The 27,082-nt window shown below is 43.1% G+C and overlaps 1 protein-coding gene across 4 annotated transcripts in view; it reads left to right on the forward strand.

Moving 5' to 3' along the window:
- osbpl1a (oxysterol binding protein-like 1A) overlaps nucleotides 1–27,082 on the forward strand; it is a 53,861-nt gene that overhangs the window by 3,753 nt on the left and 23,026 nt on the right. For 3 of the 4 annotated variants that reach the window (XM_054730037.2, XM_054730039.2, XM_054730040.2), the window contains exons 2-15: nucleotides 2,851–2,980; nucleotides 3,055–3,140; nucleotides 3,230–3,304; nucleotides 3,440–3,551; nucleotides 3,696–3,781; nucleotides 7,197–7,341; nucleotides 7,858–7,925; nucleotides 8,005–8,049; nucleotides 15,735–15,808; nucleotides 15,937–16,000; nucleotides 16,108–16,209; nucleotides 24,065–24,199; nucleotides 24,342–24,423; nucleotides 25,031–25,137. In XM_054730037.2, coding sequence (XP_054586012.1) covers nucleotides 2,857–2,980; nucleotides 3,055–3,140; nucleotides 3,230–3,304; nucleotides 3,440–3,551; nucleotides 3,696–3,781; nucleotides 7,197–7,341; nucleotides 7,858–7,925; nucleotides 8,005–8,049; nucleotides 15,735–15,808; nucleotides 15,937–16,000; nucleotides 16,108–16,209; nucleotides 24,065–24,199; nucleotides 24,342–24,423; nucleotides 25,031–25,137 — 1,305 coding nt within the window. In that variant the 5' untranslated portion in view covers nucleotides 2,851–2,856. The remainder of the gene's footprint in view (nucleotides 1–2,850; nucleotides 2,981–3,054; nucleotides 3,141–3,229; nucleotides 3,305–3,439; nucleotides 3,552–3,695; nucleotides 3,782–7,196; nucleotides 7,342–7,857; nucleotides 7,926–8,004; nucleotides 8,050–15,734; nucleotides 15,809–15,936; nucleotides 16,001–16,107; nucleotides 16,210–24,064; nucleotides 24,200–24,341; nucleotides 24,424–25,030; nucleotides 25,138–27,082) is intronic. The other variant, XM_070554037.1, reaches the window with a different exon arrangement.

The raw sequence follows: 27,082 nt of genomic DNA on the forward strand, positions 1-27,082 counted from the left end.
TGTAAAATAATTTACTAATGTAAAAAAATGCTATATATCAAATATTTATCATTTCTATGCATTTAATAACTGAACACTTTCAGAAATCTCCACTTTCCGACTGCTGGCGCTCATTTTCTCACCGTCTTCGTCACACTCCTCTCTCTCTCTCTCTCTCTCTCTCTCTCTCTCTTTGTCTCTCTCTCTTTGTCTCTCTCTCTCTCGCGCCTTTTTCCTCCTCATTCCCTCTCGTCTCCCTCCGCCCGCATGTGCTCTGCTGTGTGTCTGATTCTGATCCTCCCTCTTCCCCACCCCTACTGCTCTGTGTGTGGACAGTCTGGACACGCAGTTACACATGTTGACCAATCGCCTGTAGCTTTCACCAAAGCAAAAGGGGAGGGGGGAGGGGAGGAGACGGCTCCCAATGACGAGCCGGCTCCCGTCGTTCACTTCAAAGAGTCGGCTCTTAGAGCCGGTTCGTTTGCGACCGACACATCACTACTACAAACATGTCAAATTCTGATTTGCAGAAATGATAACAAGTGGATTATTAAAACTAGAGTGACTTTCCGAGGTAGTCTGTTTCGAGCGGAACTCCGAAGTGGCCAATGCGGAACCAGCCTTCTTGAGACACCTACCGGTATCTCTTTTGACACACAGTCAAACCTGCTGGCACACTGCCAGCGGACACAGCCATACGATTCCTTAAGAGCACATTCATTTTAGACACGATGAACCTTCCTGCCTGTTGTGACCTGGAGACATCTCTAGACCACACTGGTCGTACTGCGGTTATTCTACAAACTTCAGTGCCTTGAGGTCCCTCGACTTCCTGACATTCCGGATCTGACCGGGGGGTCTCCGATCAGGGTTTGTAGACACAACAGGTTGCATCTGTTGTTGTTTTATTAATAATCAACTCTCTAGTTTATAGCAGACAACAAATTATTTTACACCCAGAATTCCCAATCTCTTTCAGATACGAAGGTTCTGATACACATCTACTTTACACCACCTACAACTCGCATCCCATCACCGCATATGCACTCCATCACGCCGTTATTCATAGCTTGTCATGTATTATCATTAGTTTAGAAAAGAATAAAATTCCTTTTAACTATATACTTGACTCTGCCCAAATGAATACGAAGTATTTTTATGGTCGCTGAATATGCGAAGAATCCTAAACTCTTCTGGTTAAACATTCAAAGATCAACCAGGTTGATGTTTCATATTTAAATGGTGTAGGGTTTGGCAAATTGAGTGCTTTAAGAGCTCAAGATGTATATTACCTCTACTTATGACCAATAAGCTGTGATACTCTATTTAAATATTGAAAATCAACCCTGCTTGGTCTTTACGGTGTTTAATCAGAAGATCTAGGATTTTTGCTTCATCAGGGGATTGTACACACTTCGTTTTGATTCAGAAAAGAGTCCGGCTTATAAAAGTAAGAATTTATTTTACAAACAATTAAAACATGGCAGGTTAACTAAGCATTTACTGTGAGTGGATGGAACTAGATGTGATGTATGAACCTGTGTGTGAAAGGTGTTGGTCAGAACTTCCGTATCTAGGAGAGCTGAGTTCTGGATGTAAAAGAATTTGGTTTGCGTTAAGCTATGAAGTTGATTATTATCAAAAGCACATCAGATACTATCTGTGTGTCTACTTCACCCGTTATGGAGACCCTCTTGGTGGATTCGAAGGTCAGAGAGGTCAGATGACCTCTGGCACCGAAGGTCCAGTAGATTGACCACAGCACCGACTTCTCCAGTCCAGAGATGTCTCGGGTCACGACGGATGGATGGAACCGCGCGTCTGGGACTCTGAAGGAGTCTAAACAATGTCAGCTTGTTCTGCAGGAACTGTTTGCTTTATCAGCTTCGCAGGTGCAGAAAGGTGTTGACGACGTGTCAAAAGCTTTGATGGTTAAAGAGGTTTTGCTTCAGATGGCCGGTCTGAAGCTTTCTCTAGAACTGAGGAATCACCAGAGTGATCTGGTTTTAATGTTCTCATGTTATGATTTGTGTAGCCAACCAGAGGTTGACGAGTTGAGGAATGTTACCAAGACAACCTCAGAAACACGCCTTCTTTGATCGGGAAGCTCTGATCTGGGTAAAGTCTATTTATGTGTCATGGGTTTAACTTAACCTTACTTGTTCTTGTGTGAGTGCAAATGGTGATGACCTTGTCAAATAAACATGCAATCAGTCAATGTCATCACAACATAACATTCATTTCAACCTTCAGTTATTGAGTACAGATTAATGAAAGCATTTCATTATATTATAATTATTATAAGTAGTAATAAACAAACATGTATTTACTGATTATCTAGCTTATAAATTTTAGAAGTTCATATTTAATTTTAAATATTCTTTCTTTTTAGTTTTAGTCATTCTTTGATTTAGCAACTTACCCGGGCTGTGAGTGTTCACTTATTTGGAGGCATCAAGAATCCTGTAGGACGATAAGTCCAAGCTTGAACCTTGGGGAACATTGTTATTGACACTTCGTTATCTGTGTTCAGAGCTGCAGGCTCTGAGCTCCGGCTGGTGGGATGAAGGCAGGCTGATTTAAAGGGGACACGTGCAGTCTCGTGTCTCCTTTTTGACCAGATGTTGAATGGTCAAACAGCACCTAAAAACTGACCATTGCTGGACGTTACAATGGAATCATCACATCTTATCGGTCATAATTAAATATGCAGTCGTAACGCTATAAAGTGTGACACTACAGTGTAACATGTAATGTGTCCTTGTCAGCATCATGTGATTTTTTAATGCTGTCCTGCTACATCAGAATTAAAGAGTGCAAACATTTGTTTTCATGAAATCAAAGTAGCATCTTGAATGTTTTACCCTGCAGGTGTCGATGGAGGAGCTGGAGACAGAGGAGCAGTTCCTGCAGTACGCCCGGAACGGAGATCTGCCGGGAATTCAAAGGCTCCTTGAGGCCAAGACAAGGCGGGAGGCGCAGATTAACATCGACTGCAAAGGTATTTGTGTGATTCAGAGGGGAATTACCAGTGTGTGTTGTTGTAACGCTGTGGATTACATTCTGTTTTATCAGGTAAGAGTAAGTCAAACCTGGGATGGACGCCTCTTCACTTAGCTTGTTATTTTGGTCACAAAGATGTAGTAGAGGAGCTTCTCAAGGTAGTTCTTTTTTTCTTTCTTCATTTCATCTGAAAATGGAAATTTCTAAAAGATCATGCAGATAAAATGTGTTACTTCACATCCCGCAGGCTGGCGCAAACGTAAACTTGCCCAATAATATCGGAGATACGCCGCTGCACAAGGCTGCCTTCACAGGCAGAAAGGTGCGTTCCCATACAGAATACTTTCTTTAAAGCTCTGCATCACTTTGATGACAATGCAGGACTTTTTTGCATGTATTTGTTCATTCTGTCAGTCACTAAATCAATCACTAAATGAATCGATCACATATTGATCAGGAGGTTGTCATGCTGCTGCTGCGTTATGATGCATGTGCTACTGTCATCAATGGGACCGCACAGATTCCCAAAGATGTCACTCAAAATGCAGAGATCAGAAGCATGCTGGAAGGTGAGGAAATAAATGGCTCGCCATCAAAGAGTTACCATGGAAACGTGCTTGCTGTCAATTCTAATGTTGACTTATTGTACATCCATTCATACAAGCTATTTGTGTGATGTATATGCTAAATGTTCTTCCTGTAAATCACTTCAGCGGCTGAGAGGACGGAAGAGAGGAAGCTGGAGGAGAAACTTTTGGAATCTGCGCGGGAAGGAGACCTATCGACACTGTCTCAGTTGGTACGTGGCAGAAATAATTACTACAAAAGCTTAAAAACTTACAAAAAATACTATGCCGTCGGGGCAATAATACATACAGTTTGAATCAAATTCTCCTCAAAGAAACTGGAATTTGGCCTTTTTGCCATTTTGTTGAATCATCGGCTTTTCTTGGAAAACTTATTTATGAATCAAACTTACAAAAACTAAACATTTTGTTGTTTTTGTGACGGAGCGGCTCAGACTCCACACCCATGGCGTTCTGATTATTGCATGTTTTGTCAGATCATTTGCAGATGCTTTACAAGAATGGGATTTTGGTTGCTGTTGTGCACACACAAAAGTTTAGACTTGGGGACCTTGATTTACCTCTTTTAACTCCCCGATTGTATAATGATGTTACTGGGTAGCAGCTTTAATCCCTGGTACCAGTAGCAGTACCATTAAACCAGTTAGCCTTCTGACTTTAGCATTTTTGTTTGTGTTAGAAGCAGTATGTAAACGGTAAATGACCCGCACTTGTATAGCGCCTCTCAGAGTAAGGACTCCAGAACGCTTTACACTGATGGTGATGAGCTACGATGTAGCCACAGCTGCCCTGGGGTGCACTGGGCGAGGCTGCCGAGCACAGGCGCCACCGGTCGCTCCGACCACCACCAGCATGTGGGGTGGATTAAGTGTCTTGCCCAAGGACACAACAGCAGAATTCTCTGTCCGGAGCCAGGATCAAACCTGCAACCTTCTGATTACTGGACAACCCGCTCAACCTGTTGAAACCCCTGTACTGTCCCGCAGGCGTGTTAAGGTGACTACACCCTCTGAATCACAAATCCTTCTGAGGACAAACTAAAGTTGACAATTATTAATAATTAATGTATTTGTATTTAATGATGTTTGCCCTAAGTAATCATTTAAACAATGTAATGAACAAAAGTAAAACTATTGATAAAGGACTTTTTCATACTGCTCTCTTCAAACCTTCTAAATTACTCTGTCATCCCTCCCAAAAGCTAAACTCACTTTTGTCTTGTGGTGTTTTATAAAGTAAGCATAAGTGAAGGTGGCAGAACAAAGGCAAAACACATGAGCTGTGTGTCTTGTCAATGTAGTTTTGAGCCAAACATGTTCTCTGGTAGCCTGGCCGGCCAGACTAGTCCTCTGTTTAATTCTACTCAGAGAACTAGTCGGGTTACTCACAGGCAGAGAAGCATACAGGAGACGGGGGGGGGGGGGGGGGGCAGGTGGCGCCTACAGCAGACCCGCCTCTGTCGGTGCGCGCCAGGACAGCTGTGGCTATGTTGTAGCTCATCACCACCAGGGTGTGAATGTGTGTGTGAATGGGTGAATGACTGGTGTTGTAAAATGTTTGGGGGCTTCCAGGACCCTAGAAGGCGCTATATCTAATAGACTCATGCTAAAACCCAAAGGAGGTTCTAACACAGACAAGGTGCTGGGGTTGTGTTGTTTCCGATAAATACAAGCTAACTCTTTTAACGCAAAAAAAACAAGTGATTAAACTGAAACCTTTATTACTTATTTTAAGAACTTTGAGGAGAGAAAACCAACTAAGGAACTCTATCATTAGAATAGATCTGAGTGTTTTCAGAGATTAAAGTCAGTGATGTTTTTTTCCTCCCCTAAATATCTACTATAAGAGAGTTGTTGTCATTTAAAAATTTGTTTCTGAATCAAGGGAAAAAAGGATTTTATTTTTCTATGGGTTGATGATTTTAGTGGAAAATTTATTAAAAACAGACTTAAATGGACCTAAAAATGTTACTGGTGCTTTCACTGTCAATTTGGTTGAGGAACATAATCCGTTGAAAACTCTGAAAAGCTGCTTAATTCAGCTTTTTTGTTTGTGGGCCTATCTATGTTATTAAAATGAGTTGGTGGTGTAAAATCCTTTTGTCGCGGTGCGGTGTTGGTAGGACCCAAAATGCAGTACCCAGGATGACACGAGGCAGATATGAAGAATAAGAAAAATCCTTTATTTTTAAGGAGAACAAAATAAGTCCAAAAGCTGGAAGCCAAAATCCAAAGTCCAGATAACGATCTGGAGATCCAAAAATACTTGAGACACGAGAAGACTAAGAACACAAGTAATCCAAGACGAGACTGACAGAATTACAAACAATGGACCGACAAGACAATGAGAAACAGACAGGGCTTTATAGACTGGGGCATAAAGGGAGGCAGATGAGTTGCAGGTGTGTGGGGAGAGAACCAGGTGAAGGCGATAACTAATCAGGGAGGAGGAGCAGGAAGGAGCAGGGGAGGACACTGGACCTGACTGGGGAAGGACACACAAACACACACACAGCTGGAGAAGGACACACACGCGCACACACACGCACACATACACACGCACACATACACACACACACACACACACACCCCTAGCTGAGAAGGACACACACACACAAAACTGAAATAATAGACCTATGAAAATATGGTGGGGAGACCAAGAGAACATGAAGAAAAGCAGGAGGGAGCTGGGGACAAAAAGGCTGGAGCTACAACTGGAGGGGCTGGGGATGACCTGAAGGGCTACAAACAGAAGACACATAAATGAGATGCAGACAAAGGACACATGAGGGCGCAATGAGACACAAAAGGGGAATCTAGAGAGGGATGGAGAACATCAGGAGACACATGGGGAAAGACACAGACGCAGACCATGACATCTTTTTGCTAAACTTATTCACTGTTGAAGGTCCAAAGAGCCTGAGTTAAGCTGCGGTAGCTAGAGAGGAACTGTGATATAGTAAAGCTTTTGCTGTTAGCTTGTTCAAATTGAATTTGAATACAATTAATACATGAAAAATGTCATAATAATAATAATAATAATTGTATGTATATTTATTATGTTTATGTATTTAGCAGACGCTTTTGTCCAAAGCGACTTACAAGTGATAATCGGCATTTTGCCCTTGAGGTTAACAACAACATTAACAACAACAACATTGACATCAGTCATGGAGAGGAGGGAACAAGGAGTGGACAGTAGAGAGGGGGGACGGGTGCAGGCAAGGTGCTAGTTAAGAAGATGCTCTCTGAAGAGCAGGGTCTTCAGGAGTTTCTTGAAAATTGAAAAGGAAGCCGCAGTTCTGGTGGTGCTAGATTAGTGATGTTAAAGCTAAAAGGCAAAATTGAAGTTTATTTTTTACTGAATCTTGTTGCATTCACATTGTACCGCATTAAGTTACTGTCCCTCATTTGGCTTGTTGGGATCTGGTCACCCTACCCTGAATGGACCTCCAGGCTACCATAGCAGCTCTTCTCTGCTTTTATAGCACCACCATCTGTCTTCAAAGAAGCAGAAAATTAAATTAAATTAGTTTTTATTTTACCATTTGTACCATTTTTTCCATAGCAGAATAATACAGAGCTAACAACATTTTATCTGTTGCTTTCTTGTCTGTGTTCGCTGTAGCTCAACAGGAAGAAGCCTCCAGATATCAACTGCACAGATCTGCTGGGTAACACTCCGCTGCACTGTGCTGCTTATCGAGGCCAGAGGCTGTGCGCCCTGAAGCTGCTCAAGAGTGGAGCTGACCCGAACGCTAAAAACAAAAACGGTGAGATACATCAGCCACAGCTGGTGGCTGCGAATGGTATTTGGAAGGTTTTGTCTGAAAGTACAATGGAAAAAAGTCGAGCATGAACTGACCCTATCATTAGTCTTTCTTGTAAAACTGAAACCGTAAAATAACTGGACCCCACTGTAATGGAAAAAGGAAAACGCAGAGCGCTGCCAGCTCTGATCAGTTTCATCTTTTTCTGTATCCAGACAGAAATAACAGAAGCTTTCAAAATTAATATACATTTTTAGCTGCAATTTAACCAGAAATTCAGAGTTCTCTTCATATATTGGGATTGTTTTCTTGTAAACTTCACTAAAACGTTTTTTCTCCCACTTGTGTGCACGTGCCCTGTTGTGGTAAACCTGTTCTGTGTGTGTGTGTGTGTGTGTGTGTGTGTGTGTGTGTGTGTGTGTGTGTGGGTGTGGGTGTGGGTGTGGGTGTGTGTGTGTGTGTGTGTGTGTGTGTGTGTGTGTGTGTGTGTGTGTGTGTGTGTGTGTGTGTGACTCACAGGCCAGACTGTTTTTGACCTGGCCAGTGATTCAGCAATGAAGCAGTGTCTCGAAGGCGTCGTTCATCGAGTGAGTGCTCAGCAGATAGTCGCTTTCCTAAAGCTATCGTTGATTTGTTTTCTAAGCTCCTCTTCTGTGTCCGCTGCAGGGTTTGACCCGTCATGTCAAGAAGTACGAAGGACCCCTTTGGAAGGTAAAGTCCAGGAATTATGTTCTTTGGCCCAAAGAAAAAGCAATCCATTAAAGTCTGAGAAGTTACAAGTAAAAATGAGATGTTTTTCTACTGACGCTGATAGCTTTTAATTTATTTTTTTATTTATTGCAGTTAGCCAACTACTGCAGACTAAAGCCTGTGGATTCTGTGAAACTTTACACTAGTTGCCCAGTGGGATACAGGCTTTACATTTTGTTATATATTTTGATATATAGAATAGAAAAGAACAGAACATAAAATCCCTTTATTGTCCCTCAATGGGGACATTTTTGTGTCAGCAGAATATCAGATTCACAAGAGCAAAGAAAACAAAGAATAAAAGGTAATACATTGATGAAAAAAGACAAATACATAAATGAATGAAATACTTCAAAAAACTACTGAATATTAGAAACAAAAATATGTTAAACTTGATCCACTCTATCACGATGTTTCCATCTACAGACCAATAGAGTGAGAATTCTAACTGATGCCTTATCAAATGTTGAGTGACCTCATGCTTGACTCTCCGTTAGCTCACGGTCACAGCCAGTGTGGTAGCCTAGTGAACTAGACCAAATTCTTGCTTTGCAAAGAATGGTCTAGGCACGCTCCACTGGAACCTCCGCAGCCCCTACCAGGACTCTGGCTAGCCAATCACAGCTCTCTAGAGGGGTTTCAAACACATAAAGAGCTGTGATTGGTCCATAATGGTGGGCCAATCATAGTGCTCTATCTGCTTAGTGAACAAATCTTTGTGGGCCAATCAGGGCACTCTATATGCCTGGTGGGTGGGATGATGCAACAGAGTGAAACAAGAGGATGTCACATTCATTGTCCAGTGGAATGCGGAGATCATTTGAAAGACAACGGTGGAACCCGCCCCACAACCGAGAGCCGTCAATGGAGCGTGGCCAGACTAATGCCGGGCGTACACTGTGCGACTTTTTCACTTTTTTGAGCCGATTTTCCAGTCGTGCGAGAATCCACGACACCGGGGCGAGTTTTGCGCCGAGCGGTCGTGTAGTGTACAGGGGGTTACGAGAGGCGATTAACACCACGTGACCAGCTGCCGATCAGCAGTCGTGAGGTCGCACGGACTTCTGGCGTGTTTAATATTTCGCTCGTCCCTCGTGAGGGTATCGCGCTGTTGAAGCGGCGCTGCGAGCAGCTGCGACCCAAAAAGTATCAGAACCGCTCACGGCGCATGCGTAATCCTGCATCAACACCGCTCCCCCGCTATTTCCCTGATAACACACGCTGTTCGTTTTTGTTTCTACAGTTTTTTTACTCACAAAGATTGTCAAGAAAGCGTGTTTGTCGTGTTCATGTCAAATTAAACTGATCACAAAACACAGATTTACTTTCTTTATTTCATTTTCCTCATCCAACCCCCATAAATCCCTGTGTGTCCTCCTGCAGCGCTCCCGAAGGACAACAGGCAAAACAAGACAAAAAAGTCTGACGTGTTGAGTAAAAACTGCTATTTTTAGCACATTTTTAGGGCCGACGTGTTGCTACCAGACGTACAGCGTGAGCAGTCAGGTCGCATCAGAGAACTGGGTCGTGCAGTGTGAGCGCATGACTCGTGAGATCTGCCCTGCGAGGAAGTTACAGTTTGAGCTGAAGCTGAACGCTGCGAGTGGAAAAGTCGCACAGTGTCCGCCCGGCTTAAATAATACATTTATTTAGTCTGGCTTGCCAGGCTAACAGTGTTGCTGAAACTGTGCTGCTTCATCACAATGTAACATCAGAAGGCTGAGAACAACCTGTAGAAACTTTTAAACACCAAGTCCTTCAATGTAATAAGTCTCTTTTAAAAACAAAAGAAATACATGTCAAAAGGAAAGACCCACTCTTAAATCTTCATCATGTAAAGTTAAGAATTCCCACCTGGAGCGACAGCTTATTGCCACCAGCCCGTGAAGGCCCATGTAGCGTCAGCTGAAGCCAGAACAAAAACACTGATTCTTACAGCGAGCATCTGTAAAACGATCGGCTGAAATGAAGAACTCACTCTGCTTTGTAAAGTCATTGGGTATAAAATGTTATTTTGCAGAGGTTGCTAAGAGGTGAGCAGCCACCCCCTCTTGTCCAAAGATTGTGTGTGATGGAAAAGAGTGTTTGAGCCAGTGTGTAGTGGCAGATGAAAGCTGAATTTTGCTATAATAGGCTGAAATTGTCTCACAGCCCTGCGTTGCTGTGGTGGGTTTGGAGAACACGGTGTAATAGGATAAATCATTTCCTGAGCCTTTGACTCCTGCTTTGAGACGGCTGTTTTAGCTCTGTTTTACCTTTAGACCCCTCTGATACTTTTGTTCTGCGTTAACAGCTAATTGCTGTGTTGTTTTGTTGCCAAGCACCTGGTGCATGAAGCATTTTTAGTTTCCTGCAAATAAAAAAATGCAGGATTCAGAGCCAAATAGTGAGCTAAACAAGGAAACTGCAGAGGCACGAGGTATTTCTTGTCAGGAGTCATTACTTGTAACAACCCTGGACACATGTGAGTCCTGATGAGATCCAAATATATTAATTATAGCAGCTTTAGAGACACAAAATCAACAGGAAATTAATCTAGCTAACAAGATAAATACCAACATTAATGGAAGACATCAGTCCCACGTTGTTTCACAGGATGACATGCCTTCATTACTGTCAACACAGGCCTGTTGTTCTTTTTCAGTCATTTCCATACTTGCATACAAAACGTCTGCTATCCCTCGGCTGAACATACGGCCAGTTGTAATTACCACATAGATGTGCTTCATCAACAGTCACAACTTCCTGTTTAGGTGGAATTAACAAATGCTCAAAGCTGGCTTCATTCTTGTTTATCTAATAGTTAAATACAGAAAACAAACCATTTCTTAGTGTGAATTGCAGCTTTTCTTTATGTACTTCTATTTTTTGCATCCTGCATGTTTCTGATTGGGGAAACTATAATGAAGCACCATTATTTTGCAAGTTACAAGTCGATTCAAGGCCTGATTTGAGTACAAAGGCGAGGCATGCCAGTTTTAAATCCAGTCTGAAACTTTGGATGTTGAGTCTTAAGCAAGTCATTTGACCACATTTGTAATTTAACTGAGTGATGAGAATTAAAGAGGATATACCGTAAATCCTCTAATACAGGCCTGTATTCAATTAACGGCCGCGTCTCATATTTTGGCCGGTCTCTTATTGTGGCCGGGTGGAATGTGGTAACAAGCAAGTACAGGGGGCGGTTGTGTCATCGTCTCACTTTTGATTTGCCAGTGATAGACCGCGAGGGTAACTTTAACCGTGCGGAGACGAAGAGGAGGCGAAAATTTGATATCAAGTTCAAAGAGAAAGTGCTGATTATGCTGCAGAACACTGGGGAGCAATAGGGGTTGTATGAACTAGTCGACTTCACTATAGTGACTTTTTATGCCTGTCATCGACTAGTCGCTGTCACGTGATAATGACCGGCAAGATGCAGCCCTCGGAAAAGACAGCAGCCTGCTGTCAGCAGGTGACAAGCTCCTGCGCTCGGGGGGGGCAACGCGCTGTGCCAGAGCGTCGGTACTGACACGCGATCGTTCATGTCGGCTCATTTCCTTTAATGTTTTCTGTCTTTTATTTGCGCCTGATGCGTTTCGCTGCTGTGGAGCGGGGCGCATCACCTTGTCCTCCGGTGACGCACCGATCACTGATGCGGCCACCAAGCAGCGAGCACTCCGCTGTTTTAGCGGTCGGTAGATGTTTTAGAACTGCAGTTCAAAGGTAACTCATGAGGTGAATATATATGAACCCAGGTAGCAGTTTCTCTTTAGGACTGAGAGGAGATGCAGGAAGATAATAAACAGGCAGGACAGAAAAATAGTCAAATAAAAACAAGTTAGTTTTGTACCTGTTGGTTGCAACAAACAGACACCATTGAAGGTAATCAGAAGTGAGGAACAGAAAATGAAATAATTATTTTAATGTTTAGAGCAGCAGGAACTCCGAGAGGCTGCAGGCGCATCAGTGAGTTAGCGGCCGCAGTGCAGGGGGAGGGGGGAGAGGGCTGAAGCAGGGGGAGGGGGGAGAGGGCTGAAGCAGAAACTACCGTTGTTAAAAGAAATGTGTTTAACTTTGAAAATGTGGGCGCAATTTTAATTGTCGAAAACTCCAGCGAACCATTAGTTCATTTAGCTCAAATAGAAATTGAGACCTGCCTCTAATTCTGGCCCTCCTTCCAATAAAGGCCTGGAGCTTGATTAGTTTGAGTCAAATACAGGCCCAGGCCTGTATTAGAGGATTTACGGTATCATACAAATCTCACTTTTTACATCCTTTTTGTGCTGCTATGTTTGTCTCTTCCTCTATAAACCCACTTAATGTAAAAAGGACAATCTGTTTTAGGAAGTATGTGCCTAAAACAAACCGTTTCGAAAAGTTCCAGATTGTGACATCACAAACAAGGAAGGTAAAATAGAACCACTTGCTGCTGGCGAAGCAGCGGCTCAACTCCTACCTTACCTCCCCAGATGTCGGAGCTTCTCAGCTTATAGCAGCTTGAGCGGGGAATGGGTGTGTGTGGCCAGCAACAGATTTTTTTCCTAGAGAGTGCATCACCTGGATCCCAGAGTCTTGATCTACTCACACTTCCTGTTTGAAAAATGTGCTTAAAGGAAGCGTTGCCTGGTGCACCAAGGCATGACTGACAGACTCTCTTAATATCACTATTATGAGTTACACATGAGTTAATTCAGGCTTGTTGTGTTTATGTTTATGTATTTCGCAGACGCTTTTGTCCACAGCGACTTACAAGTGATAACCGGCATGTTGCCCTTGAGGCTAACAACAACAACAATAACAACAACAACTTGACATCAGTCATGGAGAGGAGGGAACAAGGAGTGGACGGTAGAGAGGGGGGACGGGTGCAGGGAGGGTGCTAGTTTAGAAGATGCTCTCTGAAGAGCAGGGTCTTCAGGAGTTTCTTGAAAATTGCAAAGGAAGCTCCTGTTCTGGTAGTGCTTGGTAGGTCATTCCACATTTGTGGAACGATGCATGAGAAGAGTCTGGATTGTCCTGAGCGTGGTGTAGGCACTGCTAGCCGACCATCCTGTGATGACCGGAGCGGCCGGGCCGAGACGTAAGCCTTTGCAAGAGGATTCAGGTAGATGGGAGCCGTACCATCTCGGACTTTGTATGCTAGTGTTAGCAATTTGAATTTGATGCGTGCTGCTAGCGGTAGCCAGTGGAGCTCAATGAGCAGAGGGGGGACGTGTGCTCTTTTTGGCTGATTGAAGACCAGACGCGCCGCTGCATTCTGGACCATTTGAAGAGGTCTCCCAGTACAGCCTGGAAGACCAGTTAGAAGGGTGTTGCAGTAATCGAGGTGGGAGATGACAGTAGATTGCACCAAGGAAGGAAGGAAGGAAGGAAGAAAGGAAGCAGTGGGCCTCCCTTGTTGAGTCGTGCAGAAATGCATGAAGTAATGATCAGAAAGATGCAGCGGTGTGACAGAGATTGTGTCTTTGACACAGTTTCTGGTGAATATGAGGTCAAGTGCTTTTCCAGCTTTGTGAGTTGGAGGACTTTGTACTAGTTTTAGATCAAATGATGACATTAGTGACAGGAAGCCTGATGAGCTGGGATTGTCCAGGTGAATATTCATGTCTCCGAGGACCACTGTGGGACAGTCATGCTCAGGAATGGAGGAGAGCAGGGTATCGAGTTCATCAAGAAAGTCTACGAGTTGACCTGGTTGACGATATATGACAACCAAAAATAATTTTTTCGGTACAGTTACCTGGATGGCATGGTATTCAAAGGAGTTATATTTTGTGATGGGTAGCAACTGACTGTATATCCATTTGCTGGAAATTAACATGCCCACTCTACCACCTTGGCCAGATGCACGAGAAGTGTGGGAGAAAGTGTGGTTAACTGAGAGAGCAGTTGGGGTAGCATTGTCACATGGTTTGATCCAGGTCTCAGTGAGGGCCAGTGCATCGAGTGACAGGTGGTTTGCATATGCAGTAATGAAGTCTGCTTTGTTTACAGCTGATTGGCGGTTCCAAAGTCCCATAGACAGGTGGGTGTCTTTGGGGTGAGTTGGTTTTAGCAAGCAGAGGTTTTGAAGGTTGTGAAAGCGGTTTGCTGTGTGTGACCTTCCTCTGAAGCCGGTGATCACAGGTATAGGATAATGGCACATTTTGCTGGGTGTCGATGGAGCAGCGTCTGGGTCCAGTTTGTTTGCTCTGTGCACCTGCTCTGTGGACACGCGCAGGTAGACACGTATGTCTTCACACCGGAGGGGCTGAGACACAAGGGCTGACGCTTCCACTGAAGCCGGGCGTACACTGTGCGACTTTTTCACTCGCAGTGTTCAGCTTCAGCTCAAACTGTAACTTCCTCGCAGAGCAGATCTCACGAGTCATGTGCTCACACTGCACGACCCAGTTCTCACATGCGACCTGACTGCTCACACTGTACGTCTGGTAGCAACACGTCGGCCCTAAAAATGTGCTAAAAATAGCAGTTTTTACTCAACACGTCAGACTTGTTTGTCTTGTTTTGCCTGTTGTCCTTCGGGAGTGCTGCAGGAGGACACACAGGGATTTATGGGGGTTGGATGAGGAAAACGAAATAAAGAAAGTGAATCTGTGTTTTGTGATCAGTTTAATTTGACATGAACACGACAAACACGCCTTCTTGATAATCTTTGTGAGTAAAAAAACGTGTAGAAACAAAAACGAACAACGTGTGTTATTAGGGAAATAGCGGGGGAGCGGTGATGATGCAGGATTGCGCATGCGCCGTGAGCGGTTCTGGTACTTTTTGGATCGCAGCTGCTCGCAGCGCCGCTTCAACAGTGCGATACCCTCACGAGGGACGAGCGAAATATTAAGCACGCCAGAAGTCCGTGCGACCTCACGACTGCTGATCGGCAGCTGGTCACGTGGTGTTAATCGCCTCTCGTAACCCCCTGTACACTACACGACCGCTCGGCGCAAAACTCTCCCCGGTGTCGTGGATTCTCGCACGACTAGAAAATCGGCTCAAAAAAGTGAAAAAGTCGCACAGTGTACGCCCAGCTTTACACTTCAGTTAAGCATATTTTTAGGGCCAACGTGTTGCTACCAGACGTACAGTGTGAGCAGTCAGGTCGCATCCGAGAACTGGGTCGTGCAGTGTGAGCGCTTGGCTCGTGAGATCTGCTCTGAGAGGAAGTCGTACAGTTTGAGCTGAAGCTGAACGCTGCGAGTGGAAAAGTCGCACAGTGTACGCCCGGCTTTATGCCACCAAACTTATGCTGTGCTACTTGTTGGAAGCAGGTGTTCATGCAGCAGCTGATTGCAATGGTTGAGACATAGATCACCTGATGAGTGTTTTCAGGGAGGGGAGAAACAGCTCGTTCACAGCCCCTGATTGCACTTATTGTTTTCAGATGGCCCAAACCAGAGCTACTGTTATGTAAACTAGCTGGAATTAAATACAGCTAACAAATTGAGACCGAAGTATTAGTAAGCCACTAGTCATTGGTGTTTAAGTATTTTGTGTTTTCATCATGTCATCAAAACCTGCCTTGAATTTGAGTCCAAGTGACTTCCACGTCTCTGCAGGTATGACTTTATGATTGACTGAAGCTTTTCTCCTCATATGTCCACTGATGCATTTTTGTCAGAAAATCAGTTCAACTGTTTGTTTTCATCTTCTGTTTGGACCCACAGAGCTCCAGGTTTTTTGGTTGGCGCTCATACTGGGTCGTTTTGCAGGACGGAGTTTTATCCTGGTACTCTAAACAGTAAGTGCCTTGAATGTGACATGTGGAAGAGATATCATGTAATAAAATGCACATGCGTGTCAGATTAAATTAAATGTTTGGTGTTCTGTTGAGAGAAAAGAGCTGATTTCTGTCTCTGACAAACGAAGGTCTGACGCAGCTACAAATGTCAAAAGGCAGGGCTGCAAGTCCCTCACTAACTCTCACTGTTTGGTAAGTTGCAGATACAGGATCTCATTTTTGTCTTTGACTCTTTGATGTATCTGTTTTTGTTTACATTTTGCAGAAGCAGACAATTATTTTGCCTCTATCCTCTCCAGATACGAGCCAAAGATAATTGCCGTTTTACTCTCAAGTGCTTTGACGACAGCATCCATCACTTCAAGGTTTCACCTGATTCTGACCCCGATGATACTAGAAAAGTAAGTTTTCATTCAAAAACGATTCTCTTTCAAACATATAAAAAGTTTTAGTTATTTCCTAACCAATCAGGACAAACTGATGTAATCAGTAAGACCTTTTTAGGCTTCGTCTCTGATGTCTAAAATGTTCCTCAGAACCAGCTGTGCTCTCCAGCATCGATTGAGTAAAGAATCTGTTTATAGAGCTCCGGGAGTTGACGTCGCTTCTCCCGGCATGCAACAGTTCAAATCGAAATGGCGCCATCTTGGCAGGCAGAAGCCCGCAGCTGGACTATTTGTTATTGTCAGAAAACTCAATCAAACGGGAAATATGGTAGATTCCTGTTGTGCCCCAGGATGCAGAACAGATGCGGACGACATAAGGAAGGATTGCCAAAGATCCAGAACGCCGCAAACGATGGATCATTGCAATAAAACGCGCTAGTGACCGGGCTAAAATGAAACTGTGGGATCCCGAGAGTAAAGGTTTTCGCTTATGCAGCGACCGCTTCATATCAGGTACTTAAACCAACGTTTCCTCAACTGTGTATGGTATTTATTTTAAATGCTTTTATTACGATTCTTAGTGGGCGTCCTAAACTTATTTTGGCGTGGCTTTTTCTGTCTTATTACTCATAGCAACAAGTAAACGTCACGTAAAACGTTGCCTCGTGAGTTCTGCGTGCTGCCGTTTACGTGTTTTATGATCACAGCCATTAACCGGCTAAGCTGTATTTAATTTTTAAGCAATGGTTGATCAATTGTCAGATCACACATAAAAAGCACTTTGGATTGCTATTATCTGTCTCACCGAGACAGATCTCAGACAGATCCTGAGACGCTCCTGACTGACATATTTATTTTATTCACGGAAAAAAAATCAGACTAGTGATTTCTCTTGGCGTTCAGTTTATACATTCAAACAGCACAGCACTCTATTTAAACTTCCCACATGTAAATCTGTTATTTGTCCATCCATCCAACCATTTTCATCCGCTTATCCAGAGTCGGGTTGCGGGGGCAGTAGCGTCGAGAGTCCCAGACTTCTCTCTCCCCAGCCGCCTGAGCCAGCTCCTCCGGGGGAATCCCAAGGCGTTCCCTGGCCAGGTCCGCTCCGACAGCTTCTGGCATTTTTAAAAAGTATCCCAGGGGCACGGTAAGGGTCGGAGATGTTTAATCTATTTAACTTCTGACTATATAAAACGATTTCTTCGTATTTAAAGTGTGAAGTAAACTCCGACGGAGTAAAATCCAAGCCGATCCTGTTCATTGTGCTTACCTTTGTTGCCTGCCAACATGGTGTCTACTCTCGGAGAGTCACGTGACATCCGGAGCTCTATGGACATAAAATGTGACAAATGAAGCCAAGAGCTTTGGAATTCATCACTCCTGAACTGTTCTGTCTAGGAATCACAAATCTTATTTAAGAGCTCCCTAAAAACTCATGGGTCCTCCTTTAGTTTGACATTTTTGCCACAAGATTTGAATCTTTAATTTTTGCCTCAGTTGATGAATGTAGATCTGTAAAAGCACTGGTCTGGGTCTGGCTACATCTCTACTTACCAGCTGATGAAACCAGTCTTCCTTGTTTCCGTTTTTGCTTAAGACAATTTAAAAATGGAGAGTACCATAATTTCAGGACTATAGAGCGCACCTCAATATAAGCCGCACCAACAAAAATAAAAGGTTTTCTACACACACACGCTGCACTCAAATACAAGCCGTGGCGCAGCAGCCACATGCAGGTCTCTGGCGCACAGCGCATGTATGGCCATAAGATAATTAGACAGAAAGACGCTACACAGAGGTTTTTCCTTGTTGTTTAAATTCAACAAAACAAATTTTAAACACGGGTGAAGTGCCTGCAAGTGTAGAAAAGAAAACAGCACTGATAGCATTCATATTTCTGGATGGTTATAAAATAAAAACAGCACTGACACGTTATTACCGGTCATTTGCATGTTTAGAAGAAAAGAACAGCGCTGACACAGCATTAATAAGCCCTGGATGGTTAGAAAATAAAAACTGCACACAAAACATGCCTGGTTAGTAAATAAAACACACTTGCCTACCAGAAGAAGTCATTCGCTCTCATCTTCCTCCTGCGCACTAAAGCCATTAAAGTCCTCTTCTTCAGTGTCGGAGTTGAACAGCCTCAGAAGAGCTTCGTCACATACCTTTTCTGTGTCGATGTCAGTGTCGCTGTCCGTGTTGCTGTCATCATCCCCGGGTGAAGCTGGCTTGAATGAGTTCTTCCCGCTGCCGTCTCCAGCGCCGAACCATGGATTCATTCATGCCAAGCTTACGTGCGGCAGCACTGTTTCCCTCCTTCACTGCCAGATCGATGGCCTTCAACTTAAATGTGGCATCATATGAACTCATACGTGCAGTTACCATGATGAGGGGGTATGGATATGAAAAAAATTCTTCGTGGTGCTGGCTGCTTGCATGTGCTAAATTAAAATGAGCACTTTCTGCGATTTCCACTTTTGACTTCCACTTGTTTCACTTTCTGCTAAAGCGCCCCCTAGTGGCAGGTGGAGGAAACTCTTCAGTAAAGCCGCACCTCATTATAAGCCGCATGGTTCAAAGCGTGGGAAAAAAGTAGCGGCTTATAGTCCGGAAAATACGGTAGTCATTTGTGGGACGTGCTGACTTCTTGATCCCAGATAGTTGAGTTGGTCTTGCCCCATCTCATTTCAGTCATTTAATATGACTTTTTGTAAACTGAGTGTACAATTTCAGCCAATTTCATGTTCAGTCAGCATTTACTATAAAGCATCATTTCTGTTGATGACCAGAATAGGAGTTTCTCCCTAATCAGGCCATTGTAGTATCATGTCATGTTTGTAAGAAGGTGGTAAATGTATAGTAGTCATCCTGAGGCAAAAACTCAGGAACTGATTATTTTGAGCCTCTTTAGCGTAACATATTTTTGTAGAGCTCACGTCAACTTGTCACAGAATTTAATTTTTTTTAATCATCTTCATCAGGCACAGCATCGACGATAAACTCTAAAGCCTCGCCGTTGCACTTGTAGACCTCTAAAACTCAGTTAATCATTTAAATGAGTGGAATCTACAAGAAAAACAAGCTAGTTGCCATTTTTTGCACAAGAGGGCCATCTGATCCTCTGTTACATGGAATCACGTAAAGCTGCTTTAGTGGAGTTCCTCATTAAATACAGGGGTAGAAATGAACATAATGGGGACGTTTTTCATGCAGAGTCTGACAAAACATGTGTGGCTGTAAAAGCAGTGATTCAAGCTTCGTTGAACATGAATATTCTACTACCTGTTCACATTAACCAGGTATCATGCGAGTACATCTGTGCTTTAAATCTTGGAAAATATTTCAACTTTACTTTTTTTAAGGTTGTGAAAAAATACATTTTAACCAACTAAAATATAATGCGTGTTCCTATTAGCAAAATAAAATTACATTTTGTGGGAAATGTTATATGTGAATCATCACTGCTGTAAAATGCCAGAAAATATTCAATAACTTTAAAAGTGCAATAAATAAGAATTATATAGTGAATAAATGGGCGACGGTGGCACAGGAGTTAAGCACTCGCTCCGTAATTGGAAAGTTGCAGGTTCGAGCCCCGCTCAGTCTGTCGCTGTCGCTGTGTCCTTGGGCAAGACACTTAACCCACGTTGCCTGCTGGTGGTGGTCGGAGGGACCGGTGGCGCCAGTGCTCGGCAGCCTCGCCTCTGTCAGTGCGCCCCAGGGCAGCTGTGGCTACATCGTAGCTCATCACCATCAGTGCGTGAATGTGTGTGTGAATGGGTGAATGACTGATTGTGTTGTAAAGCGCCTTGGGGGGTCCCAGGACTCAAGAAGGCGCTATATCAAATACAGGCCATTTTTACCATTTTAAATCATAAAACTGTTTAATGTCTCAATCATGTTTAAAAGGATGGTCTCACTGGGTTCCTTTCCCAACCAGCTGGGCGTTGTTAGTTTTTCTCTTTTCAAATGGCCAAAGAGGGACGTTGTCTTTGTTTACAATCCATGAGCCGATGGGGTGGCATTTGTAATTTGACACTGGGTGGCAAAAATCAGAAGCAAACCAAAGCCAGTTAACCCTTTAAGCGCCAAAGACACAAAATTGCGACAATCATCATTGATGGCTTTAACAAGCCAAAGCTACATCCCTCGTGAAGTTACTACTTTACACCAGAAGATAGTGGAGATGTGTAACTGCAGGCTTAGCAACACTTATGGGTGTGTTTTTATTGGAAGTTTCAAAGTTTTTAAAATTTGAAAAATGCCTCCCCTGAGAGGTGGAGTGTAGCATGAAGAGGGGGGATAGAGGGATAAAACTTACAATTGCCAGCAGGTCTGGTCTTTGTTGACTGATCTCTTTGTCTGGTCATGACTGACTCCGATTATGAAGCAAAATATTGACTTTCCGATGAAAAAATTCACCCATCCAGCCAGAAAGATTGACGTGGCAAATGTGTTCATTATGTACGGAAGTCAAAGTGTACCACATAAACATGAAAATATTCTTTCCCTTGGATCAAATGATCATTATGTTCAAGGGAAGGACATCCATGATGCAGTACAAGCCCAAAGATACCCAACAAATATGGCTAAAACGCATTTCTCTTGAGTGAGGCCAACAAAAAATACAATATAAAAGATAAACAATGAAAAATATCATTCTAAAGAGCTTTATAAGTGCATATATAAATAAAAATGTCTAATTTCTAAAAATAAGAAGGAACATCTGTAAAAATAATGCATTCCAATGCGGCAGCCTAATGATGTTATAAAGTGCAAATTAGATGAGTAAATTTGCCCCCAACACAAACTTTGGGTCCTACTGAAGATGTTTACCTTTATCTCTAGCCCTTTCCACACTACACCCTTTTGAAATAGTCATGTCAAAATTGAATATTTTGTTGAAAAAACTCTGGCGCCCAAAGGGTTAACAGGAGTGACCCAGAAGTTATTTTTTGTACCCCTAAGAAGCCAGGTATCTTTTTATTTTATCTAATATCGGGTAAAGCAGGCAAGAGGCTAGCATTGAGCTAACAATGCTAACAGTGAATTAGACACTTGGCCCTAAAAATTTCTCAGACTACTTTTGAAATTACCAACTATTCAATACCTCTTTCTACTTATCCCCATCCCTCAGAAATATTAGATTACATCACCAAATCCAAACCTTCCACCTGTCAACTGGACCCTATTCCAACTGTTTTAGTTAAATCGTGCCTTTCTTCTCTGCTCCCTTTTATAACAGCCATTATTCATTCCTCACTATCCTCTGGTACGGTCCCATCCCTATTCAAATCCGCTTCAGTCAGCCCTATTCTAAAAAAACCTGGTTTAGATCCCAATGATTTCAATAACCTCCGTCCCATTTCCCATCTTCCCTTCATTTCCAAAGTCCTTGAGAAAACTGTTGCATCTCAGCTCCATTCACATCTCACCCGCAATAACCTTTATGAACAGTTTCAGTCTGGCTTCCGTCCCCACCACAGCACAGAAACAGCTCTCATCAAGATCACTAACGACCTACTCATTGCTGCTGATTCTGGTTTAATCTCTATTCTTATTCTCCTCGATCTGAGTGCGGCCTTTGACACCATTTCTCATCCCATCCTCCTTAATAGACTCTCTTCCTTAAGCTTGGTTTATGCTTGACACGTTCACTTTCCGCGCGGTGATGCGGCTCGCGGCTGGAACACGCTTCACAACTCGCAGCGTTTATGGTTCATGCGGCTTGTCTCTGCGGTGAGCCAATATTCTCCCAAACTGTAGGGGGCAGCATGGAGCTCTACAGCATGCATCCAACACTACACCATAGTAGAAGTAGAAATGACTGTTTACAACACGGCATTTCAGCATTCTTAACAGCGTCCTCGTCTTTTCCGACAGTGTGAGCTATTTCTCTCCAAGAATTATTAACAACATGTTGATCACGGTGATCTTTGAGAGCTGAATCATACAAATGTCTGTATTTACGAACCTCTGCCGTACTAGTTCTTGCCGGTCCGCCATGTTTTTCCGCGTCCGTCCGTCCGCGTGGTTAGAAATTTTCCGAGGTGCGCGTTGCGGAAATTCTGGGCCGTGCGGAGGCGCGGCGGAGGGGCGTGGTTGTTAAAAAGATGCAAAATGACGCAACTTTTCCGCACGGAGCCGTGCGGCCCTCGCGTCAAGCATAAACCAACCTTTAGGCATCACTCACACCCCCCTCCGCTGGTTTCAATCTTACCTTACTGGCCGCACTCAGTTCATCCAGTTAAAATCCTTTACCTCAGAACCCTCCCCAGTCAAGTCAGGTGTGCCCCAGGGCTCTGTCCTGGGGCCCCTCCTCTTCATAGTATATCTCCTCCCTATCGGCAAAATCTTCCGCAAATTCAATATCCAGTTTCATTGCTTTGCGGATGACACCCAGCTCTACATTTCCAGTAAGCCCAACTCAACTCTCCCACCACCCTCCCTTACACTCTGCCTCTCTGAAATCAAATCATGGTTCACCTCTAATTTCCTCAAACTCAACGGCAATAAAACTGAACTTCTTCTAGTTGGCACTAACTCAACCCTCTCAACATCTGACAGCTTTTCTTTAACTATTGACAGCACCATAGTCTCCCCCTCCCCTCAGGTCAAGAGTCTGGGTGTCATTCTCGACAGCTCACTTTCTTTTCAGGCTCACATTAATAACTTAATTCGGTCAGCATACTTCCATCTACGTTCCATAAACCGTCTCCGTCCCTCACTGACCCCTCACACTGCCGCCATTCTCGTCCACAGCCTCGTCACCTCCCATATCGACTATTGCAATTCACTTCTTTATGGTCTTCCCAACAAACTCCTTCATAAACTGCAACTGGTCCAGAATTCAGCAGCCCGTATTATCACCAGAACCCCTTCCTTTCACCACATCACCCCGGTTCTCCGGCAGCTTCACTGGCTCCCAGTTAAATTCAGGTCCATCTTCAAAATTCTCCTTCATACCTTCAAAGCAATCCACAACCTCTCTCCTCCATATATCTCAGACCTTATAAGTATTCACACCCCGTCCCGTTCACTCAGATCTTCTTCTTCCATCCATCTTGCGGTTCCCTCTGCCCGTCTCGCTACCATGGGGAGCAGAGCTTTCAGCCGCTCTGCTCCTCGACTCTGGAACTCACTTCCCCCAGACATCAGGAACGTCGACAGTTTTACCCTTTTCAAAACAAAACTCAAAACACACATGTTTAAATCTGCCTACAACCTCTGATTTTATTGAACTGTTTCTCTCTTTGTTTTTTCTTCTTTGGGTTTTATTATTGTTTTATTGTATTTTATTACGTGTTTTGTGTGAAGTGACCTTGAAAAGTATTTATTATAGGATTTCAAAATCTCTCAAACTGAGGATAGAAACAGCTTTTTTTATACTGCCGCTAACAAAAGACTAAAGGTGGGTGCTAATGTTTTTGCCTGTGTGTATTAGTTTAAAAGTTATTTAATGAACAACTGAACTTTAAAAACAATATTTTTATTAGGCTCTCTGGAAGTCGTCATTGGATGTTTATCTACAACGGATAAACATTTAGAAGTTTAAAGATGGCAACCGAAGCCATTTACTTAAAAAACACACACAAATAAAACCTTTTTGTTGATTTTGAGCAAAAATACAACTCAAAGTTCTAGCTGATTTATATATATATATATTTCCATTATTGTAGTGCTATTATTTCTTGACATAAGGTGATCTTAGTTGAAACTATACCTGAAAGACAAGATGTGATCCGTATCCCTCCTAGGAATGTTGGGAATTTATTCAGATGAATAAATTATTGGTCGACTGTCACTGAAAGAAGAAATGAAAGCAATATAAGTAATGTTTTTGTTGTTTTTTTGTCCTTTTCAGATGTGGCTGGACATGCTGGAGGAGCACTCGGCTTACAGCACACACTACTGCCCCCCCGAGCAGGGCAGTGTGGGGGACAGCGAGGAGGAGGAGGGAGGAAGGATGTCCCTTGGGGAGCTGACAGACTCACTGCAGGTGGCTGTAAATTAGAAAAAAAAGCTAATGAGCATCCTGACACAATGGCATGCAGTGTTTCTTTCTTTCCCGTGTCAGAAGCCCTGCTCTGCATTCAGCTCATCTGCATCTCCCTCACGTCTCTCCCTCTGTGGTTTACCAGGCAGCAGAGGTCAGCCAGAAGAAGCTGGAGAAGGAGGTGTCCGCATTCCTGTCCATGCTGAAAAATGACGGCCTGTCAGAAGGTAAAACCTGCCATTTTGTTGTCATTTAAGTTTTATTTTTTCAGTTTGTTTGTTTTTTTTAAATCTCAGTTTACAGTGTTGTTTGCAAAAGGGCGACAAATCAATGTGAATTAGTGCTGAGCTGAGCTACTGTGCACAGAAGGGAGTGAGAATGTGATGCAGAAACACATCTGGAATGAGATCAGATGGAGAAATTTTCTGATGTGGTCAAGAAATTCCATTTGGAATCAAATCTTCCAGCGATGTTAAGCGAGGTTAAGAGAGGTGACTGTAAAGGCCAGAGCATGGAGGTCACATCATTTTTATTCTTATTAAACCTTTGAGCGACCTCTCAGAGATGGGGCCAGTTTCATGTGAGAAGAGACCGCCCCATCAAGCTCAAACGGCTGCTCACCTCCGCGGAACCGCCTGAGCTTCTCTACTCATTATTCATGTTCTATCTTTAGTTTTTAACTAATTCAATACTAATTTTACTGCTATTTAAGAAAATATGAGAACACTTGATGCAAATGTAAAGAAACACTCTTGCACCATCTGCTTTTTGAGCTTTTTTTGGCTCTTATTCGTAGGACTCACTTGTTTTTTGTTTTTTTTATCCTTCGAACAGGATTCCCATCACCCATAGTGGAGAAAATGCAGGAAATCTGTGAGCTGTCCAGCGACACCGCCTCCAATCTGAACATCTGTCTCAGTCTCTTCTCCAAACAGGAAGGGGTAAGAGTTCGATGCTGAAGCATGTCAAATAGCCTTTTGAAAATGCTCAGAGATTATTATTATTATTAATGATACATTTGAAGAATCTAGGTTGTTTCAGCATCTGTGCGTGCATCATTTAAGGGAAGATGTTTGAGAATTTGGTCTGAAAAGCCTCTGCAGAGAACATCCCATTTACAATGGATGACTCATTTCTTTGTGGTTTTTGCAGACCGACCCTTGAATATGAAAAAAAGAGTCTTGAATGCTGTAATCAACAGAATTCTTCTTATTTATGATCCCTCTGGTATAATGTGGTGTTTATCGTAAGGATGAGATGGAAGCACATCATGTGCTTCATGAGAACATGTCAAAACAGTTCACACCTTCTTCAGAAATGAGCTCAGAGGAGTGCAGTAATTACAAACTGAGACGCCATTTCTAGTGCGTGTGATTCAATAGTTTTGATTATAATAGTGGGACGGAGTGCATATATTACACCCACCACAGGAAGATAAAGGACGCGTGTTGTCCTGCACAGCGAGTAGCAACATGTGAGACGACTGGCGGACAAAACACGGTGGTGGACATGAAAAGGTCCAGGTCAGGTATTCGGTTCAGGAGCTTTCCCCAAACTCCACATTCTGAGTGACTTTGAGATTTCTGGCTCATGTTGGTTTGGTTGATGCCATTTTGAAGGCAACATGTTGTGAAATCGCATTAGCAGCAAGGAAATCAGCGGTGTTGACTCACTTAACTTCACTTGTTCATCTCATGTGAATGTGGGACTTCTGGCTGCGGCAGAATCACAAATGCTACAATCAGGTGAGAGACATCAGCCAGGTGTGTTGGCGCTCCTTTGTTAGGGGGACAGGGTATCCGCGGGTCCTTAAAAAGTCTTAAAAAGTCTTAAATTAGCTTTTCCAAATTTAAGGCCTTAAAAATCCTTAAAAATGACAAATAATCCTTAAATGCAGTTTCCAAATGTCTTAAATGACCAAAGACCCAATAAACAAGATATTTTTATTTCTATAAAATTTTTGTGAATTTTTAGTTAGTGTTCAGCGTTTTTGTGTACGGTGTTGGCGTAAGTGGAACTGTATACATTCAGTTGGTTGTGAAAGGGGGCTACTTTTAGATGAGCACATTAGCTGGTTAAGCTAGTGGGAGCTTGCGCCATGGGGAAGTGCAGGTTTAATGGTAACTGGATGGTCAATCCCACGTTTGCGACGTGGCTAGCACCGGTTCCAGGCAATAGCTGGAAATTATAGCTTAAATTAAATTTAAAAAAATAGCTTAAATTTGGTCAAAGTGGCCTTAAAAAAGGTCTTAAAAAGTCTTAAATTTGGCTCTCTTAAACCTGCAGATACCCTGGGGGAGGAAAGAGAGACGGCTGTGTGGTCGTGCTCGGGGTGAAGAGAGAAATCCTGCTTTATTTCTGTTGGAGGCTGTCTTTGCTGGTTGTTTAGTTTTGCTGGGGGGGGGTTATTGTTTCTAATAACAATGATAAAGAATAAGGGCCATTGTCAACCATTTTTACATTATATTTGACGTGTGGAGATTTTCTCTGGACTGCCTTTTTGTGATTTTATTAATCAGTTTATTTAGAAAAAAGACTTTAGTTGTTTAGAGCAGTGGTTTCCAAACGTGTGACCCAGAAAATAACCGATGCCGTGGCGTCCCACTGTTGGTAGCATTTAATGACGATTATACGAACACTGTTTATGAAATACTTAACCAGGAACAGGAACAGTCTCAACAGCTGTTGGTTAAATTATTTCATTTGTGTCAAATGTGATAATTATGAGAAAGAAATGCCATTAGCGATGATTTTTACATTTACTATGAGTTCTGGAGATGCTCTCAGGACCATTACTTGGTGTTTCGTGATCCATAACAGGGACAAGACCCAAACTTTGGCAACCAGTTGGTTAGCGTGCTAACTGAACTGTGGCTGAAGCTTTCA

This window comes from Nothobranchius furzeri, chromosome 8 (genome assembly GCF_043380555.1).
Source record: "Nothobranchius furzeri strain GRZ-AD chromosome 8, NfurGRZ-RIMD1, whole genome shotgun sequence".
Taxonomy (NCBI): domain Eukaryota; kingdom Metazoa; phylum Chordata; class Actinopteri; order Cyprinodontiformes; family Nothobranchiidae; genus Nothobranchius; species Nothobranchius furzeri.